Source organism: Dasypus novemcinctus, chromosome 5 (genome assembly GCF_030445035.2).
Source record: "Dasypus novemcinctus isolate mDasNov1 chromosome 5, mDasNov1.1.hap2, whole genome shotgun sequence".
In the NCBI taxonomy this organism is placed as follows: Eukaryota; Metazoa; Chordata; class Mammalia; order Cingulata; family Dasypodidae; genus Dasypus; species Dasypus novemcinctus.
The window spans coordinates 114,892,565-114,914,731 of NC_080677.1; the positions used below are offsets into that span (position 1 = coordinate 114,892,565).

The 22,167-nt window shown below is 35.2% G+C and overlaps 1 protein-coding gene across 3 annotated transcripts in view; it reads left to right on the forward strand.

Moving 5' to 3' along the window:
• The window catches only part of NUP205 (nucleoporin 205), a 94,623-nt gene extending 74,240 nt beyond the window's left edge, over positions 1-20,383 (forward strand). The window contains exons 36-43 of one of the 3 annotated variants that reach the window (XR_011648865.1): positions 5,475-5,545; positions 6,613-6,741; positions 6,934-7,057; positions 11,107-11,337; positions 14,386-14,509; positions 14,980-15,108; positions 15,718-15,791; positions 17,413-20,383. Coding sequence is in view for 1 of the 3 variants with exons in the window: in XM_004470452.4 (XP_004470509.1) it covers positions 5,475-5,545; positions 6,613-6,741; positions 6,934-7,057; positions 11,171-11,337; positions 14,386-14,509; positions 14,980-15,108; positions 15,718-15,791; positions 17,413-17,565 (971 nt within the window). In the remaining 2 variants the exon portion in view is untranslated. The remainder of the gene's footprint in view (positions 1-5,474; positions 5,546-6,612; positions 6,742-6,933; positions 7,058-11,106; positions 11,338-14,385; positions 14,510-14,979; positions 15,109-15,717; positions 15,792-17,412) is intronic. The other 2 variants (XR_011648866.1, XM_004470452.4) reach the window with 2 other exon arrangements.
• Positions 20,384-22,167: the final 1,784 nt, after the last annotated feature.

The window sequence follows — 22,167 nt, forward strand, 5'->3', positions numbered from 1 at the left end:
AAGATTTATTATTTATTTATTTCTCTCCCCTTTCCCACTCCAGTTGTCTGTTCTCTGTGTCCATTTTTGCTGTGTGTTCTTCTGCGTCTGCTTGTATCCTTGTCAGCAACACTGGGAATCTGTGTCTCTGTTGTTGTTGTTGTTGTTATTGTGCATCTTGCTGCATCAGGTGTCCTTGTGTGTGGCGCCACTCCAGGGCAGGCTGGACTTTTCTTTTGCACTGGGCAGCTCTCCCCACAGGGTGCACTCCCTGCGCGTGGGGCTCCCCTACTCAGGGGACACCCCTGCGTGGCATGGCGCTCCCTGTGTGCTTCAGCACTGCATGTGGGCCAGCTCCACACTGGTCAGGGAGGTCCTGGGTTTGAACCGTGGACCTCCCATGTGGTAGGCAGATGCTCTAACTGTTGAGCCAAACCCACTTCCCCATAAGTTTTAATATAGTGTTGTGTTCTCGTTTTCCTTTGTCTCAATATATTTACTAATTTCACTTGGAATTTCTCCTTTAACCCACTTATTATTTAGGAGTGTCTTGCTCAGCATCCATGATACATTTGCAAATTTACCTCCTTCCTGTTTATTATTGATTTCCAATTCCATTCCATTTTGTTCTGGGGAGGCGTTTTGTATAATTTCATTATTTTCATACTTATTGAGACCTGCATTGTGACCTGACATGTGATCCATCCTGGAGAAAGACATGTGAGAACTTGAGAAGAATGTATAACCAGCTGCCTTTGGATGCAGTGTTCTGTATTTGTCTGCTAGGTCTAGCTCATTTATCATAGTTTCCTTTTGATTGTCTGTCTAGTTGTTCCATCTAATGATTTGAATGGGGTGTTGAAGTCTCCAGTGATTATTGCACAGGTATCTATTTCTCCCTTCAGCTTTCCAGAGTTTGCCTCATGTATTTTGGGGCAGCCTGGTTAGGTGCATAGATATTTATGACTGTTATGTAATGGCCTTCTGGATTTTTTATAACTCTTTCACATTTAAAGTCTGTTTTGTCCGATATTATTAGTAGTATAGCTACTCCCGCTCTTTTTTGCTTACTGTTTGCACTGAATATCTTTTTCCAGCCTTTCACTTTTAGCCAGTTTGTATCTCTGGGTCCAAGGTTTGTCTCTTGTAGGCAGCATATGGATGGCTCATGTTTTTTTAATCCATTCTGCCAGCCTGTATCTTTTGATTGGGGAGTTTAATCCATTCACATTCAATGATATTGCTGTAAATACATTATTCCACCATTTTATTCTTTGGTTTTCATATGTCATATCTTATTTTCATCTTTCTTTTTAATCTTCTGATTTTCTTTTTTGCTAATTTTTCTTTTCTTCTCTAAGCCTCTCCTGTCTTTTTCTTTCAGGGTGTAAGGCTTCCTTTTTCTGCAGTGTGGATTCTTTTTTTACAAACTCTCTTAGTTTCCGTTTATTTGTGAATATTTTAAACTCATCTTTATATTTGAAGGACAATTTTACTGAATAAAGAATTAAGTCCTCACACATACATATTTTTAAAAATCAATTTATATTGCTGTCAGCACCCTTTCTCAGAAAGCTTAATTTATAATAGCAAGTATTTAGTGAGTTCATGCTCTGTTTTCTAGATTTTTTTTTTTAATAATGAGTGTTTGGCAAATGGAAGAAGCATAGGGAATATGAAAATAGAAGACAAGGTCCTAACTTTAAGAAGGTTATTATCCAGCAGGAAAGGTGATTTAAACACATGAAACAGCTAGGATAGAATTAGAAAAGAAGCATATGAGAAAATTCATTTGTTTATGATAAAGGTTCATTTGGACATTTCTTTCTTTCCATTTTAGTCTGTCATCAGAAGTAACATGTTTGAATTGGTAATTCCTCCTGCTCATATCACTACACTTGTTGTCATTTGCTTATGCGGTAACTTCCTGGCCATTCCATTCCTATTATCTAAATCTATTCATTCTTAAAGTACCATCGCTTTTATTATTCATTTTCCATATTTATTAGTTCTACATGATTTTTTCCATCTCCAAACCACATAAAGAATCCTCAGTTTCATTTTTTTCTTTTGTACAATTCAAGTTTTAGGATATTGGTACCTCTAAATCACTTTTCACGGATAGTAAAGATCTAGTCTTTGCTTAGTTGCCTGGTGATATATTCTCTTTTAGTTGTTCACAGGAGGTGCCAGTCTGTGCCTAACTCAAGTACTCCTCTAGCTCCTCTATGACACTTGTGCATCAATGTATCCCCTGACCCGATCAAGCTGAAGAGATTCTTTGCCCTTTGCCCTCTCTCTCACTCCCATTCTCTCTTGATTTGGCTTTGGGGGTCCTAGAGTTTGGAGATGTATTACTCATTATAATATAAGTAATGGCTATGCAGAGTTGCAGGCGTAAGTTTGGATGTATGTGAAGTGGCTGGTCAAGGCCTTAGTGGGATGATGGTGAAAAAACAAAGTAACTTCTCTCTGTTCCCATCCCTCATTCTTGTCCAGATACCTGGGAAATCTAACATACAGGGTTGCCCTGCCATCTGCCTTGGCTCTGCATCCTACCTTCGGCCCTTCCTACAAATCTGTGGGAGGAAAGCGCCAGCTGCTGCATTCTATTCCAGTTCCTAAGTGACTCTTAAAGTATCACCTGCTTACCAAATGTCTGAAATTGCAAACTCCTATATGCTTCATAATTAGAAATTGTATGATACTTTGAGTTGCATGACAAAGTTAGGGAATCCATTCTGCACAGTCCAACCCTTGATAACATATGGTTTTGTATTATCTATCATTTCATTATATTTTTTCATCTTAAACGTTCCCTTTAGATTGTAAGCCGTTTATTACTTGGTAATTTTTTTTTTTTTCTCTTCCCTTCCCTGCCCCAGTTGTCTGTTCTCTGTGTCCATTCGCTCTGTGTCCTTCTGTGTCTGCTTCTATTCTTGTCAATGGCACCGGGAATCTGTGTTTTTTTTGTCATCTTGCTGTGTCAGCTCTTCATGTGTGCGGTGCCACTCCTGGGCAGGCTAAACTTTGTTTGGTGCTGGGTGGCTCTCCTTACAGGGTGCACTCCTTGAGCATGGGGTTCCCCTATACGGGGGACACCCCTACCTGGCATGGTACTCCTTGCACGCATCAGCACTGCATGTGGGCCAGCTCCACACGGGTCAGGGAGGCCCTGGGTTTGAACCGTGGACCTCTCATGTGGTAGGTGGATGCTCTAACCGTTGAGCCAAGTCCGCTTCCCTCATTTATTACTTTGTAGTCCATACTGGGTAACCCAGTCCTGATATGTCTTATCTCCTCAAATACTTAATAGTACATTTGACTTTTTTTTTCTGTGACCCACTGGTCTTTAAATAGAGGCAGCAGCTGATGTGTAGGGCACTTAAAAAAACAATAACAACCCAGAACAACCTTTGAAAACAGCAGAATATGTTGCAGAGATCAGAATGTTTGAGGACAAAGAGGGAGAAAACCATAGATTCTCTTTTTTAAAAAATTATTTATAAGCAGTTTTATTGAGATATATTCACATAACATATGATCTATCCAAAGTGTGTAATCAGTGCTTTTAATGTAATCACAGTTGTGCATTCACACCACAAAAATCTTTAGAACCATTTCATTACTCTTAAAAAGAAAAACTCCACACCTCTTAGGATGCCTTCCCCAGCCCTTCTTAACCAATTCTGATTTCATCTTTATAAATTGATTTATATTTACATTTTATGTAAATTGAATAATACAATATGTTACACATTGTATTTAGCTCATAGTAGCACAGTCATACAATATTTGTCCTTTTGTGTTTGGCTTGATTCACTCAACAAAATCCTTCAGGTTTATCCATGTTGTCATATTCATTTCTCAAAAAAAAAAAACCATTGAGGACAGCAATACATATTGCAGAGATCAGAAAGTTTGAGGACAAAGAGGGGAAAAGCCTTAGGTTCTTGATAGTGTTAGGTTAAGATGCGAAAGGAGTACATAAAGTTATAAGCTGGTGAAGAAAAAATATTTCAAGAATTTGATATAGACCAGACTTTTTTTTTTTTTTTTGGTTTGTTTATTTGTTTGTTTTGGCCAGAAAGGAGACCTGAGCATATTTTCAAATAGAGGAAAAATCTTATATGGGCAATGTAGATTTTAGTATGCTGGAAAAGAAAATATATCTGCGAGCAGGTAGATTATCAGAATAGGAGGAAAGAGATGGGATCTAATAGAGGAATGAGGCACAGTTGAGGGATTGCATGCTAACCTGTGACAGGGGATATGAGTATTTGCTGTAGGTTGAAGTTGAGGTCAAGTGCTGAGTTCATCTAGAAAGAGGAGGGCTTGTTGTTTTACGGAAACAAGTACCAATCTGAGTTTTGTGCTATAGGGTGTATCATTGAAAGTGAGTAAGAAATGGATTAAAGGAATTGTGAAAACACAGAAAATTAGGGTGGCTAGGACAGATTCATATTGTACACCTAAAATGGGTGAATTTTATTGTATATAAATACCTGAATTTAAAAATTTTTTACTACTAGTAACTAGGACATTTTATGATATAGTTAGACACACATAGCATAGCATTCTTAGCATGAATCCACTTGAAATGGGTTCTGCTCAATATGACTACAGTCATGAGACATGAGACAAATCAATGATTCTGTCCTAGGGTTTGCTTGGAAGACTCAGGAGAATAAGGGAGTCCATGGTACTACAGAGTTTGATCAGTTTGGCTTAGAAATTTAGTGATAGATCCATACTGAGAAGTTGAATATGAACTTTTTTGCCCATCCCCCCCCCCCAAATTGTAGTTTGCCCAAGGGAAAAGAAAAATTAAATAACACAATTAAAATACAGTAAAGATACAGTTAAGCTATGGTTAAAAGAAATACACTTAGTGTTTTATATTCTGACCTCGCCCATGAGAAAGTAATTTGTTGCTGTGTTTTGAAATTTTAGCTTTTATGGTTTTAAATAAAAATTAGATTTTTCTTGAAAACTTAAAAAAATGCCTTCTAAAATCATGAATTCAATCTTAATTTTAGATTGCATATGAATGAATTACTAATTCATTGATTAATATATAAAGGCATTTAAGTCTTTGGAACATATTTCTCAGAACCCCTCCATGGTAAGGGTCTATCACAAATGTAAAGATTATAAAAGGGGAGTAGATGTGGCTCAAGCAGTTGATCTCCTGTTTCTTACATGGGAGGTCCCGGGTTTGGTTTCCAGTGCCTCCTGAAAAAAAAAACAAGCAACAAGCAAAACAGATGAGGCAACTGGCTCAGGGGAGCTGATGTCGCTTAGTGGTTGAGTGCCAGCTTCCCACATATGAGGTCCTGGGTTCAATCCCTGGCCCTCGGTACCTCAAAAAAATATATGTGTGGGTGTGTGTGTGTAAATAGTGAAACATAAAACATTAGAACTGCTTTTCCTAGTTTTTAATGCTTTTTATTTTTATTATAAAATTATATTTTAAAACATTCCAAATTTTATAGGTCTATTAAGTGAACTTGATGTAAGTGAAGGATCTCTAATGGAGCTACAGGGACATATTGGAAGATTCCAGGTAACTGATTTTCATTCCCTTAAATAATAGTTTTGAACTGACTTTTCATCTCTTTGGAATTGTCCTTTAGTGGTTATATAATAGAGCTATATGCATAAAATTTAAAATAATGAGATTATAGTAACTATATGTAGAAATATGGATATCAGATATATGTCTATTTTGTAATCTATATTTTGACTCAACATGTTCTGAGCATCTTGTACTTAATAGAGGTTCAAATTATCATTATTTTGTTTTCCTTTTTTATTTTCATGATTGTTTTCCTTTTTTATTTTCTTGGCTTTTATGTACTTATTACCAGTTTATTCACATACTCTCCTCCAGTTTTATCTCCTTTCAATATATCCAAATACACTAAATAGTGTATCAGTTAAGTAGTCCGTTAATCTTTTTGGTTGCCTCTGGCCTCCTGTCAAAGCACCTTCACTTAATTCACTGAACATTTTCACTTTTTATTGATGCTGATTAATTTTACTTATATGCTAGAATTTATATTCATTTGTTTTTGATACAATAATTGTATAAAAAACACCAACATTTCAAGCTAACATTTGCATTTTATCTGCCAAAGCTGCTTGTGTATTCCCAGCCCTTTATGACGTCTCCAGAAGCAACCACAACAATAACAGCTTTTAAAATTTTGTGCTTCAGTAGACAAAATTATCATGGGCATTCTTGTTCTAAACCACATTCTGTTTGCCCCCTCATTTTGCTTTTTATTGTTTATCAGCTTGTGTTTTGTTTAATGAATATTTGCCAAGGAATTAAACACATTTTCGGTTGTGATGCAGAATATTCTTTTGAAAACATAAAATTTTATTAGGGGTTAATTGCCAAAACATTGGTATTCTTTTAGTGAGTTGGCTACCAATCAGATACATTTACAAAAACGGTAAATTTTAATAGTGCTAACTTTACTTGACATGTTTGGGAGCAAGAAATTGGACACTTTTTAAAAGATTTCACTCCCTAGTGGAGTTTTCTTTTTAGATCCCCAAGAAATAAAGGTCACTAATTTAAAACAAATTCAGCTAGATATCACCAAATATCTTTTTCTTTCTTAGCGCCAATGCTTAGGGCTGCTAAGTCGGTTTGGTGGTTCAGACAGACTGCGTCAGTTTAAATTTCAAGATGATAATGTGGAAGGAGATAGAGTGAGCAAGAAAGATGAGATTGAACTGGCTATGCAGCAGGTAAGAGGGATGACAATTATGTAGCTTCTTTGACTATTATTTTTATATTTTTTGGAAATATTTGATAAAAATAACTTTAGATGTGAGTAATTTTAGAAATTGAGCTATATCTTTGTTCTTTAAATCTGTATTTCCACAACGTAGTGCATTTTGGGGCCTAATATTTTTGTTACTGCTGTTTTTCCATTGTAGATTTGTGCCAATGTAATGGAATATTGCCAATTACTCATGTTACAGAGTTCTACTTTTCAGCAAGCTGTGTGTCTCTTTACATCTAGCCTTTCAGAAACCATGAATAGGGATGGACCAAGGCAAGGTGAGCCTGTATTTCTTTCTTTATTGAGGAACTTTATTTGTATGCTTAAACAGGACTCTAGTTGGCTTTGATAAGATACAGTTTTTTTCTGCAAAAAAATTATTAATGGAGGGAACATTTAAAAGGCTTTAAAGAAGTAATGATGATGGGGCACTATTGTCAGAATTGTGTTTAAGGCTGGAGAGCTTGAGAGAATAGGGAAATTTGATTTTTCTGAGGATAAATCTAGAAGATGGGGGAGTATAATTTTGAGTACTTAAGACTCTCAAAGAAAAGATCAAGATTGGAGAGGAAGCTAACTGGGTGAAAAAATGTGAAAATACATTTGATTTATATGTTAAATTATGTTAAGCTGAATATAGTGTCTTCATTGGTTTTAAAAATATTTTGGTTCCAAATTTCTGTAACAGATCGGTAAAATTTATTCTAGTCTGACTTGGTCTTTGATTTCCCAGTGACCCAGGAGGGAAGAATTAGAATTTGGGGGCAGGATTATGCTTTGATTAAATCTCTTCTCCCTTGGGTCAGTCTCAAAAGACAAAGCACATTAATATCTTGGTGTGGTGGTAATAATAGTGTGGTGATTTCAGGTAGTCTTTTGTTTGAGATTTCTGAGAATAATTTTGTCACATTTTCATCTGCAAGATCTTATTTTCCTTGGAAATTGCTTAATAACAAAATATGTATTGACAACTATACTAATTTAACCACAGCCTCATCTTCTATGGATTAATGTTGAGAATGCTATGTTACGTGTGTTTAACTATATCAAAATGTCCTAGCTAGTAGGAGTAAAAAAATTTTAAAAATTGTGGTATTATTTATATACAATAAAATTCACCCATTGTAGGTGTACAATTTGAATAATTTGGTAATTATACACAGTTGTATAACCACTATCACAATCAAACTATAGAATAATTTCCTCTTCCTTAAGTTTTTTCCACCTTTGCATTTGATTGCTTCCTTTGGTCCCTGACCCAAACAAATACTATTCTGCTTTCTGTCACAATAGTTTTGCCTTTTCCAGAATTTTATATAAATTGAATCATCTAATATGTAGTCTTTGTATTTGCCTTCCTTCACTTAATAGTTGTTCCAAATTGGTCCCCATTCTTGTCAGTATTTGTTATATCAGGTTTTTTGTGTAAACTTTAGACGTTCTAGTGAGTGTGTTGTGGTATCTAATTGTGGTTCTAATTTGCATTTCTCAGATGACTAGTGGTGTTTAACTTGTTTCATGTACTTATTAGCCATTTATAGATCTTCTTTTGTGATATGTCTGTTAAAATCTTTTACCTATCTTTTTATGGGATTGTTTGCCTACTTATTATTGAGTTGTAAAATTCTTTATGTATTCTGACTATAAGCTTTTTGTCAGATATATGCTTTGTAAATATTTTCACCCAGTCTTGACTTTTCATTTTCTTCACTGACTTTCAAAGAACAGAAGTTTTTTCATTGTGAGCCCATTTTTGCAAGTTTTCCTTTTATAATTCATAATTTTTGTGTCCTATTTAAGAAATCTTTGCTAAACCCCATGTCACAAAGATTTTCACCCATATTTTCCTCTAGAAATTTAATAGCTTTAGTTCTTATGTTTACTATATCTGTGACCGTTTTGAATTAATGTATGTGTGAGGTAAGGGTTGAAGTTCATTTTTCCCTATTTAGATATCCACTTGTGCCAGCACCGTTTATTGAAAAGACTACTCTTTCTCATTTGAATTACCTTGGTACCTTATGTCAAAATTCAATTGACTACATAAGTTTGGGTCTGTCTTCAGACCCTTCATTCTGTTCCATTGATCTGCTCTTACTGCATTTTAGTAGCTTTATAGTAAGTTTTCTAGTAAGTTTTGAAATCAGATAGTATGTAACTTCTCTCAACTCTGTTCTTTCCAAAATTTCTGATGGTTACAGTTTCCATGGTTTATATTTTTCTATCCATTTACTTTCAACCTACCAGAGTCTTTATGAACTGTGTCTCTTGTACACAGTTTAGAGTTGAGTTTTTTTTTTTAAGATTTATTTTATTCATTTATCTCCCCTTGTCCCTCCTGTTGTTTGTGCTTGCTGTCTGCTCTCTATGTGCTCTCTATGTCTGCTCATCTTCTCTAGGAGGCACAGGGAACCAAACCTGGGACCTCTCATATGGGAGAGTGGTGCTCAATCGCTTGAGCCATCTCTGCTCCCTGCTTTATTGTGTTTCTCATTGTGTTTCCTCTTAGTGTCTCCTTGTTGTGTCATCTTGTTGTGTCAGCTTGTCACTCCAGCCTGTTGTGCCAGCTCTGTCTTGCTTGTCTTCTCCAGGAGTCACTGGAAACTGAACCTGGGATCTCCTGTGTATTAGGTGGGAGCTCATTTGCTTGAGCCACATCCATGTCCCCTATTCACTTTTTTTGGCTATCCTTTTTTCAGTAGTTACCATAATTTTTCACAACTCACTTGTTAATATTGTGCATGAAAAATTTAGAACTCTTGTAACTGTTTAGGTACACCATTCTTTCCTCTTTCCTTTAGGTTATAAATGTTACAGGTATTACATCTGGATACCATTAGACAGTTTTACTTTTTGCTTCCACCAGTTTTATACTTAAAAATTAAGACCAAAAGATAAAAAGAAAAAATAATCTTTTGCCTTTATGCAGATTTGAACTTCTTCTGATGCTCTTCATTTTTCACTGATGATATGAATTTCTATCTGGCATCATTTCCTTTCATTCTGAAGAATTTCTTTTAGTACAGATGTGCTGGTGCTGAATTCTCTTAGCTGTCTTTTTATTTGAAAATGTCTTGATTTTACTTTCATTCTTGTGGGATAATTAGAGGTCACTTGTGGATTGGAACACTTCTATATGTAAGTGTTGTTTTTCTCTTGCTGCTCTTAAGGTACAAATAGTTTGATTATTATGTGCCTTGGTGTGGGCTTCTTTGTTTTCATTCTGTTTAATGCTTGTTAAACATCTTCTATCTGTATTCTTTCAGCAATTTTGGGAAAATTTCAGCCATTCTTTATTGGCTTTTTTTTCTAATTCTCTCCAAACATATATTAGATTGTTTGACACTGTGTAATAGGTCCCTGAAAGTCTATAATTTTCCCCCCATCTTTTGTCTCTCTGTTATTTACCTTGGATATTTTTACTTGCTTCATCCTTCAAATTTACTTACTCTTTCTCTGATAGCTCCATTTGACTGTTAGGAATTTTTTATGTTATAAATTATACTCTTCATTTCTGGAATTTCCATTTTTGTTTTTCATCACTTTTGTTTTCACTTTTGAGATTTCCTGTCTTTTCATTGATGGGGAATATATTTTATTTTCCTTCAATTAGGATAGTTATTATAGCTGGCAAATGGCCAACATGTTATAATATTAAGTTATAATAGTTATAATTTAATTATTGAACTACACTAACTATCTCTAGAATGGTATTGTTTTTGCTCTCTAGTTCTTTTTTCCTCTGCAAACAACTTTTATGATATTCTACTGTTATTTGTACCTCCATCAGAAGGCAGTCAGGTGAGAGGCAAATCATTTTGTTTTACTACCCAACTCAAGTTGTTGTGGTAAGGTTAAATCCAGTGTATTTTTTAATATTTCTGTTAGAATTCTCCTTTTCTCTTTGCAAGCATGATTTTGAGCTCCCCATTCAGTAACCAGAGAGAAAGATACAGACTGGAAATGAGTTCCAGTCAGGAGTTTTGCATCCAGGGTCAGGAAACCCCCCGAAATTTGTCTCTGTGTGTATGTGTGTGTGTGTGTAGGTGGCTGGGGGGGAGGAGATGGTGGTATTGGTGGTGGTGGTATATGGGTTTATAACTTTCTAGAGTTCTGAGAGAGGTCTTCACTCAATAAAGTATAACCTCTGTCAGTGCCTGTCAGCCAAATTTCCTTTCTCTCAAGGTCTCCAGTCTTTTGTATGTATCTGATTATAGTAACTCCTAAGTACTTTGAACTGTCAGTAGCATTTAAAAGTAGTCTTGGGTTGGTTTTAATGACAGTTTATATGCTCTTAAATTTCTGGACATCCCATGTTTTAAAACAGATCATCTGAAATTTGTATAAATGATTTTAAGTGGGAGCATTGTTTCATGTCATCAACTCATTAGAAACCCAGGTTCCAGTGGTTCCATATTGGCGTCTACCTGGTTTGGGCATTATTGTCTACCTGCTGAAACAGAGTGCTAATGATTTCTTCAGCTATTATGACAGTCATCGGCGGAGTGTCAACAAGCTCCAGAATGTAGAGCAACTCCCCCCAGATGAGATAAAAGAGGTATGAATCTTATATGAGCTGTGGAAGCTTTTGAGAAATTATTGCTTTTACAAATAAAGCCCAGGATACTGTTCTCAAACTTGTGAGTAAAGATGTTTTATGCAGTGTGACGGAAGGAATTAGAATTTTTCTTCTGTGTGAATTGAAGTAGAGTCTCTCATTTCAGCACCATACCTCATGAGCATAGAAATTCTTCCCTGAAAAATAGTGCAGTGGTACATGTTCAAGAAAACCTACCATTCAGCAGAAAGGCAGCTGGCCTTTGAGTAAAGAGTTTGGGCATTTTATTCTCTAAAATCCTTGCTGAGAAACTTAGGTTTCTGTGGTAGATACTTTTTTCATAAATGTAATTTCTTAGGTGAGATTTCTTTGTGCCTTAAACATCTTTAATATATTTTTAGTGAATTTTTCAAACAAGTGGAATGGTACATCAAACTTGACTAGTTTCTCTCAATAACCAAGAATCATTCCCTTTAATTTACTATAGCTATAAAGATGCCAAATTATTAGACTTATTCCCTAAATAGTCTGCCTTCTTTTATATTTGGTACTGTTGAACTATAAGGCATCTTTTGACCAATTGCTAAGGCAGTGCTGTAACTTCTTAGTGTTCTGTGGCAGCCTAGATATTGAGCCATTTTGCCAATCCTGGTTCATTCAAGGTTTCCTAAATAAGTCCATGTAATACTTAAGAGTAGTCAGAGCTTACTCCCTCTTTTGATAATCATAAGGAATATTAATGAGTGCTTAAAATATGCCAGACCCTGAACTATATGCCCTACCTGATTTACATGAGGCAGATCTTGTTAACTCCCATTTATTATATGAGGTTACTGAGACACAGAAGATTTTGAATCACTTAACTAAAACCACGTAGCTAGCAAGTATAGAGTGGGGTGAGAGTTACTGACTGGGTTCATGTAACTCCCGGAAATTGTGTATCCGTAATTTGAAATTTGTTGGCCATTTGTCAGAAGATGTAGTCTCACAAAAGGAACTACATCATTATTATAAAGTATATGGCCCCACCCTGATACAGATGGTAGAGTGAGACATTTCAGGGTTCTGTTCTCCCTTTGAACAACCATCAAGAACTGGCAGAAACTTCTTTCTAAAACCTCTAGAAAAAAGTCAGGATTGTAGGAACAGGGTGAGCACAGGATCAAAAAAGCTACTAAAAGCAGTAGGATCTTGTGACACCTTGCTCTCCCCTACTCCTCCCTGGCTAAGCACAGAGCAAGCCCCTGCTCCCAATGCAGATATCTGTTCCTGCTTCCAGAGGGAGCAGAGTAACCCTTGTGCACTTGCTGGGTACATGTATGTCTGGTCCAGTCTGGCTGGTGGTAGCTGGAGGGACTTGCCTCCCCAGAACCTGCCCTGAATGTAGAAGGCAGTTCACAGAACTGTCCTATGGAATACTGTGGAAGAGCAGTCAAGTCGTATTGCCTGGGACAAGGAATTACTGGCTGGAGGACACTGAGTGCAGTGCTTGGGACCATGAGGAAACCTGTTTCTTAGGAAAAAAAGGGGGCATTTGTTTCTGTGTAAAAGGAGTTCCTAGGGCTGCAGGTGTATACCCAAGACAAGACACATGTGCAGGAATGATCAGCAAGGCCCCTAGACTTTGGCTGGGAGCTATTCTTTGAGCCTGAAGGCAGGCACTCACACAGATCAATCTTGAAAGACTAGGAAAGTTTTTTTTATCTTTCCTTCTTTTTGTTTTGTTAGCTCCTGGCATTCATGGAAAGCAGTGTCATAGCACTAGCTGAATACAAGGAACAGATACCTCAGAGTCTAAATTTATTGGACTAAAATAATGTCCAGGTTTAACAAATAATTATAAAACCATATATGAGAAACCATGGAGACAACAAGGCAGTGAAAAGACATATTTAAAGTGCTGGAAGCAAAAAATTGCCAATCGTTAATTCTATATGTGGCAAAACTCTTTGAAAAATGAGGGTGAGATTACAATATACCCAGATAAACAAAAGCTGAGGGAATTTGTCATCACTAGACCAGCCCTACAAGAAATGTTAAAGAGAGTTCTGCAGGTTGAAAGAAAAGGATAACAGATGCTAGATTGAAGCCTTATGAAGAACTAAAGATCTCTGGTTAGGGTAACAACCAGGGTAAATGTAATTGCCATTGCTGTTGTACTCTTTGGTTTGTAACTCCACTTTTTACCTTCTACAGGATATAAAAGGAAGTGCATGAAATGTAATGAGAAATCAATGGTTTGGACTCATAATTATATAATCATGTAATTAGGGATAAGAACTATAAAGTTTGGGGGACAATGGTGTGTATAGGAACATTTTTTGTCTATACTATTTGAAGGTAAGTTGGTATCAAAGCAAATGATATTGTTACAGATTTAGGATGGATAGAGAGGTAGAATGATATAGTAAATGTGGCAAAATGTTACAGTTAGTGGATCTGAGTATCTGAGGGGTAGGGGTATGTTGGAGTTCCCTGTATGGAGGTTGTATTATTTATGTGACTGTCCTGTAAGTTTGAAAGTATTTAAAAATAAAGTATGTGGCATTGCCCCAGCACCACATCACTTAATTTAACAGTGCGTGAAACTCAGTTTCTGAATGATAAATTGAACTGTTCTGGGTGATGATGATTATTTTTCTTATGCTCTAAAACTCTCCTTTACATTTTCTTCAGCATATACCTGAATCTATTAAAGAAATTCCTTATGGCTTTGTTACAGAGTTTTTTGCTATTCGAAAGTAATTTTGTTTTGTTTCATATTGTTTTACTCATACATGAAATTCAGAGTTGGAAGACTCATCAGCAGATTGGAAATGTCTATTTCAGGGACATGACTTTTTCTAAAAGCATTCATTTGTGAATTCGACTACTTTGGTTCTCATTTTCTTTAATTACTATCTTTTTAGATAATAAGATGTTTATAAAAATGTTTAAATTTGATTGTTTCTCACAGTGCTTATCATAGCAACTTGCTTATTGTAGAGTTCCATTAAATTTTTGTTACAATTTATGTCAGTCTTAATGGTGCATTTGTTTTTGTCTTAGTTATGTCAGTCTGTGATGCCTGTTGGAGTTGATAAAATCTCGACTGCTCAGAAATATGTTCTAGCAAGACGGCGTTTAGTGAAGTTGATCAACAATCGAGCTAAATTGCTTTCCCTTTGTTCTTGTATCCTTAATGAAACAATAGTAAGACTTGAATGGTGATATTGAAGAAAATTTTCAAATGTAGGACTTGCTCACTTATTCTCACAATATTTGGGCAAAACCATTTGAAAATATAATACAAATAATCTTATTTTCTTCTCCCAGTAAATGCCTTATATATATGAACTGAAAAGCTTTTAGAGTAGCTAGTAATACTAGTAATATATTATATACTCTCTCTAAGTAGACAATAAGGGCACCAGAGACTGGTCACAAGTCTTCTCATAGTCCACAACTCCTCCTCCTCAGTTTGCTGATTTCTGTGGAGGCACCTTCCTTGGAACCCTACATCTGTTTGTTAGATGAAGGTTGTAGCTAAATACATCACTAAGTGGGTTCAGTCTCTTCTTCTTCTCCTCCTCCTCAGAAATTTTTTTTTCCCAAAAATATATGATGAGATTGTTTTTCTTTAACCTGAGTTCTTACATATAGTTATCATAGAGACCTGCCTATATATTTTTTGGCGTCATCTGGAATATTACTTGTTGCATTGCACCCCCACTGATTCTCAAGATTCTTTGTTTACCTCCAGGACTGTATTGAAAAGTAGAAGACTACAAGGTAAACTTTATTCTGCAAATTAGTGAAACAAATGCCTATATGCCCATATGTGTTAGTGCTTTGAAAGGGTAGTTACAATTCTTTTTTTTAATGCTTCCAGATTACTAAAAATAGATTGGGTAATCCAGAGCTACTTAGTTACTAGTCATAACCATTTTTTGTGTTTTAACTCTGTCTATGGGAAATCGAACTGAGTATAAGAGTATTCTAAAGGCTGTTCATCAGTTGCTCATTAGCTTCTTTAAGTTAAGGCTGATCCAGTTCCAGAGTCCCTTGGTCACAAATTAATGTCCAGAAGCATGAAAGTAGGTCAGCGTAGGCCATGATTCTTATTACTGGAGTGAATTTCTGTTCCTGATGAGGATGTGGTGGATTCTTGGGTAGGAAGAAACAGAAGAAAAGCTTGAGAACCAGTGAAATGCTTTTCCAGGGGCCTCCATTTTCTGAAAGTTGAAAATAGAGTTCCTGATCTTGAACTATATCTTTTCATGGTACTCTTGTTCATTTCATCATTTTCTTAGACTGTAAAATATATATATATATATATATATATATATATATATATATATATACTTGCAAAGCTGGTTTGACAGTGTCTTTTATCTATAGATTCCTTTGCCTCAGAAACCAATCTGGATTTTAGGAGTGGGCTGAACATGGTGAGCCAACATGATATAGACCAGGTAACGGCCTATTCTCATACTTTTTTTTTTTTTAAGTTAAAAAGAAAGTCTGATGGATTAGTAAGATTTAACAGTTATATGACTTTGAACAACTTCTGTGTGTTCATTTCCTCTTTTAAGAAATAGGAATGATAATACATTCTCAAAGAGTCATATCAGAATTAAGTATTCAATAATTGATAGGCATTATTATCTGCAAACTCCAGTTCTGATGTAGAGAACAGGAATTCTGTTTCTTTTGATTTCTTTTAGGCACAAAGTCTCACTCAGTATTTCATTTTTCAAGAAATAATCTAGTGGTAAAAATGTGATCAACCATTAAAATTCCACTATACTAGACTTAGACTATATTATATTATTATACAGGATTGTGCTGTTAGTAAACTCTTGATCAATATTGTAGAAATGAATGAAGAGCATTCCAAAAACAATGAAAATGAAAACTGCATGTTAAACTAATACCAAAGTCTTATTCTTAACAAAGCAGGTATCAGTGTTGGTAATTAGAGAAGGTAATTTACAGCTAGATCTGCTACTAGGCATCTGAATGTCCTTAGTAGTGATTTGATAAAACCTCTCTTCTTCCCTAATCTCTTTGTCATGTCTTTCTTAAAGCTGAAGGTTGGGTCTTATCCAGGAAAGAGAGGTACAGGTACAGCAACCTCCAGACCACACCCATTTAGATGCTATAGATACCATGCCCTCATCCTAGTCCTTACTCCTTTTGCCCCTTACTGACTTCATAAAAACAGTTCTTTTTTTTTTTTTTTGCAAGGCTTGTTTAGGGAAGCTAGTGTTAAATGAAACCATGTGCAGGATTAGCCAAGAATAGATCATCCTGAAGATGTTTAATAAATATATAGCAAATTAATGATTGTTATTGTTTCATTTAGACTGGTCTAAAGTTAGAAAAAAATGCAGGTAGAAAAATAATCCTCTCTGTGTTGTGATTTAAAATTTTTTTTTCATTTTTTGTTTAGTTTTTTGAGTTTTTTTCTTTTTACTTTTATTTATTTTTGTATGTTTTTATATTTGTGTGCTGTAGTTTTTAATGTAAATATTGAAGGCAGGTAGATTCATCTAATTTCGAATTTAATTTTAGCATTTCAGTGTAATAAAAAAGATACATCCGAAATTGCATATGCATTCTAAAATACAGATGAATACTAAAATACATATGAATTCTAGAGAATATACTTGATTACCCTCACCCCATTCATATTTCTTGAATTTTAAACCATGCAAATAGTTTTTAAAAATTGCAAAATAAAGCCTCCTTTCCCACCTACCCTTTGTTTCTTTGCCCCAACGCACCCACTCTTAATAACTTCCATCCAGGAAATGTTTTTGTGCATATGTCAGTAAATAGCAGCAGTATCAACAATTGTTATTTAAAGCAGATTTAAAAATTTACACTTTTATACAAAAATGGAAAGAGAGAAAACATTAGTATCATCCCCCAAAATTCTAGGGTGAGAAATGTGAATGTTTAGTTAGTTTGGTACATGAGAAAGGACTGCATTATAAAAATTCAAAAATATTTTAAATTGGAAAATACAGGATAAAAGACATATTTGAGACTGCAGTTTCAATAATAAAATGTCATCTTTGTTAATTTTAGCTTCAGGCTGATGCTGTCAATGCTTTTGGAGAATCACTGCAAAAGAAACTTCTGGACATTGAAGGATTATATTCAAAAATTCGATCCCGCTATAGTTTTATACAAGCCCTTGTCAGACGTATCCGTGGCCTGCTGAGGATATCAAGAAATTGAGAGCCTGTGCTTATACTCTTCTATGGAAGAGATGAATTGGGAAATACTGTTTCCTTTTTATAGATTAGTTTGTTTCTAAATTATGACCAAAAATATTTTGCTATTTCTTTCTTTATATATGGACATCTTTTCTGTAAACTTCTTTACCTGGTTCCATCTTCACTAGTGAAAAATAAATACTTTTTAGAAAAAGAAAAGAAAACAAATGAATGGTCAATCTTTTTGAAATTTTATCTAGAAAATGATAACAATTATTGGGAACTCAACAAATAAACCTTCCACAGTGGTGCTAAGTGCTAAATTAAAGGCATATTTTGGAAACTTTAATTTTTTCTCTCTTTTACCCACATTACTTTTATGATATTCTGGTTTACTCTGTGGGGGTAGAGCAGGTAATACACTAAAACCATTCTTTTTTATAGAATAGTGTGCTTAATGTTGTGAATAACATATTATAGAACTGTTTTTAAAAGTTTCCTTTTCTAAAATTATTTTACTTTTGCCCTATTAAATATATTTTCTGCAATAAATGACAGTTTACATTTCTGAGAAATGATAATGAAATTTCTCAAACTAATTTTCTGCCTTTATTTCTCATATAATAAATATGGCTACAACTAGGACAAAAGAATTTTATATAGTCACTACTTGCTTATCCAATTGTATTGATGTTCAAGTGACTTTGTGATGTGAAAGTGCATTTTTTCCCTTAGCCAGCAATTTCAGCATAATATATAGGAGACTGCTGAGAGTCTTATTTATGAGGTTTTTTTTTTTTTCCATCTAATTATAAAATTTCCTTGGCTTTTAAGCATACTTTTAAAAGGCTTTGTCATTGTGATATATTTCTGTCCATCATTTATAAAAATTAGTCTTTAGCTGGAAAGCATCTTGGTTAATAAATAGAAGTCTTAGAGGGATATGGATGAATAAATAACTGTATCCAAAATGTAATAACGCCAGTTGTTCTATTGGTCAGGCATATGGTAATCTTTATCATCTGGAACACAAAATAATTAGGAAAGAGCCTGAGCACAGAATCAAACCATTTTCTAAACCTCGTAAGTATGAAACCTTCCATAGGACCGAGAGATTAAATTGGGGATTAATTAAAATTTTGGATTTACTAAACTTCAGTACCTCCTTTCCTCATCATTTATTCCAAAACTACAGCAGACTCTGGATCAGAAGTTGGGGCAGAAGAGGAGTGAGGGTAGGATGGGTGGAAAGTGTTACAGTTACATGTGTGCTTCTTAAGAAGGCTGACCAGAAATGTTCCCTCTATGATACAGCAGGAGTGAGGACAGAGAATATGCATCCTGACTCAGCATTCTGTTACCTGGGGTGTGGAGGGAGGGTGTTAGGTGTAGCATGTACGTTTTGGCAAGGCAAAAAGAAATATTAAGGGTTTCTCTGGATTATATAACTAGAAATAGAAATTCTGGGTTGGAGGACATGAATGCCTTAAATCACTTGCAATAAGTGATTGTATTAATTTACTCCTACCAGTGAGGAAAGAATTCCTGTTTGTCTATATATCATTGATAACACTTTGAATTGTAATGCTTTTAAAGTTTTGCTAACCTGATGGGTGTGAAATTGTATCCCAGGTGATTTGTATATTTTGTATATTTGTATATTATTGGTCGTTCATTTTTTTTGTTTCTTAGTTTCATTGTGGGTTGTTTATCTTTTTCTTTTTGATGTGTAAGAGGTAATTATAAATTCAGAATGGTTTTAGCCGTTTCAGTTTTCTGCTTGCAGACATTTTCTTGCAGTATTTTGGGTTATCTTTTTTTTAACTTTTTATGATATAGAAGTTTTGCATTTTAATGTAGTCAAGTGTATCAGTGTTTTCTGCAGTGGTTTGTGCTTTTTATGTTTTATCTAAAGTTTTCCTCTACGATCATAAAGATGCTCTCCTGTGAATTTCTTATAAACATTTTAATGTAGCCTCAATTGGGTCATTAATCTCTCTGCCATTGATTTTTGTAAATGGTATAAGCTAGGGCGCTAATTTTACTTTACTTTTTCCATATGGATAATCGATTTTTTCTTTATGATTAAATAGTACATTATTTCCCACTGATGAGTAATGTCACCTCTGTCATATGTCTCATGGCAGCATACTATACACCTTGTTTTTATTGCTTAGTAATATATCTGGGAGATCTTTTTGTATCAGCACAGCAAGTTTCTTTCACACATGCATCTGTAGTGTTTCAGTGTATGTTTATAGCATGATTTATTTTCTTTTAATGAGTTACTTAATGATTAACATTAAGATTGTTTCCAGTCTTTTACTATAGTGAATGTTTTTGTACCTACAGAACTTCATACAGGTGGAAATATATTTTTATGATAATTTGTAGGAGTGGAATCTCTGTTAAAAGGTGTGCTTATCTACATTTTTGATAGTTTTGGCCAAATTGCTGTCCACAGAAGTTTTAACAACTTTCCCATCACTACTGTGTAACTGTGCCTATTTCCCCACTCTTGTCAATACAGTTTGTTATTAAGCTTTTTGATCTTTGCCAATCTGGTGAAATGTTATGCCTAGTTACAGTATTAATATATATTTCTTTAATTATGAGTGCTACTGATTATCTTTTCAAATGTTTGATGCATTTGCATTTCCTTTTCTATGAACTGTTCATATCCTTTGTCTATTTTTTTTTATTGGATTGTTGGTCTCAGTTTGTAGGAGTTTTTTATATAAAGGAAATCATTGTCACTTATTTCACAAATGGTATTCTCTCTCTCTCTCTCTATTTCTCTCTTTCCCTCTTTGCCATAAAGAAATGTTTTAAGAAGTTAATTTTATCAGTCTTTTCTTTTATTGCTTCTGGGTTTTGTATTATGTTGGCCAGGTGAAAAACCTTCTCATTTTGATAATTATAAAATAATTTCTCCATTTTTTTCTCTAGTGATTTTAATACTTCATTTCTTTCTTTCGTTTCACTTGTTTTATTTAACCTGTTATTGATGTGGAAATTATTTATGTGTAGAGTATGAGGTAGAAAACCCAACTCTTTTTTTTTGCAGGTAGAAAAAGTACCGATGAACCAAACCTAGTTAGATAAATACATTTGTTGAATGATCCATCTCTGGTGCTAAGGATTGCTGGGATGGCACTGAAAATGGCTGGAATGATCAAGGATTAAAATTTTAGGAGTCAAGCATCACAGAAGGTCAATGGATAGGAAAATTGAGGCTAGCAGTGAATCTTTGATCAAAGTTCTGGTCTCTTGAGGTTTAGACCCTAGATAAAAGGAGTGAAGCCAGAAGGGAGCTCATGACTTGTGAGAATGTGGAACAGCTAAGGTCAAAAAGTAGATAGGATAGGAGGTAAAATTTTAGAGTTCCACTGGTACAATAGTTCCAGGAGATGACAAAGCCTAATTTATGAACATGGTAGTGAACTGCTGAATTGGAGTAAAGATGTATGTCACTGGAGGTAAGGAGAACTGGAAAATATGTCTATGAGGCTAAAAAGAAGGCTGTAAGTCAGATGCCACAGCCTTCAGTGAATCAGGGGACTGCCAAGGAAGCCTTTTGATTAAGGCACCAAGAAGGAGAAAAGGGAAGGCATGAATCTTAAAGGAGGCATTTTTATATGAGAATATTTGAGTAATAATGTGAAAATAGCAGTGGAGAGTAGTTCTGCCTTTCTTCTCCATACCTTGTGATTATTTGGGGATATGGGAGAAAGGGCATTTGAAATGGCTCAGGGGAAGAACCAGGTTTCATTTAAGGCTTTTATCTGTAAGGAGGGGATAAGGTTCCATACAAGGAATCTCAAAAAATATTTATTGCACTTAGAGGATGTGCAGAGCATTTGTTGGGTACTGGGGATAGAGTCATGAACCAAAGATATGAGGTCCTTGCCCTCGTGTAGCTCACAGTCTGGTGTCTTGCAACTCAAAACGTGGCCACAGACTACCACTGGCAGCATCATTTAGGAGCTTTTACACAGAAAGTGAGGTCCCACCTCAAACATACTGAATCACAATCTGCAACTTAACAAAATTCCCAGTGATTTTAATGCACATTAAAGTTTGAGAAGCACTGGTCAAGACTTGGCTGAGTCAAGTTTTCACGTGGACCGGTTGGCAAGTAAAAATTGTTATAGCTGTCTCCCAGCATCCCCTTCCTCTTGGCAGTCAATCGCTGTAGTTCAAGGAGACCCTACCCCTTCTGGTTATAGTTGATTGGGGAGCACTTGACACCAGCTTAATGAATCGCATTTCTTTCCCATGTATTTGAAATTGGTAAGGAAGGAGAAATCCAATCTTTCTTTGTAGTCAGGCCATTTAATGAGTAAACTCAGGTAAGTTACAGTGGCCATATTCTGGAATGCCAAGAGACTTGGATGGCAGAGGCAGTCAGATTGACAGAGAGGGAGTGAGAGAAAGAGAAAATAAGGTAGATGAATTGAGAAAAGCAGAAATGGAGAGAAAATGCTCCCTAAATTCTTGATAGGTTTCATTTTCTTCATTGATGGCCATTGTATGTCTATCATTTCCATTTGGGTTAAGTTAATATGATTTGGTTTTTATTATCTGGAACCAGAGTACTACTTTCTAGAGCAGATCAGGGTGA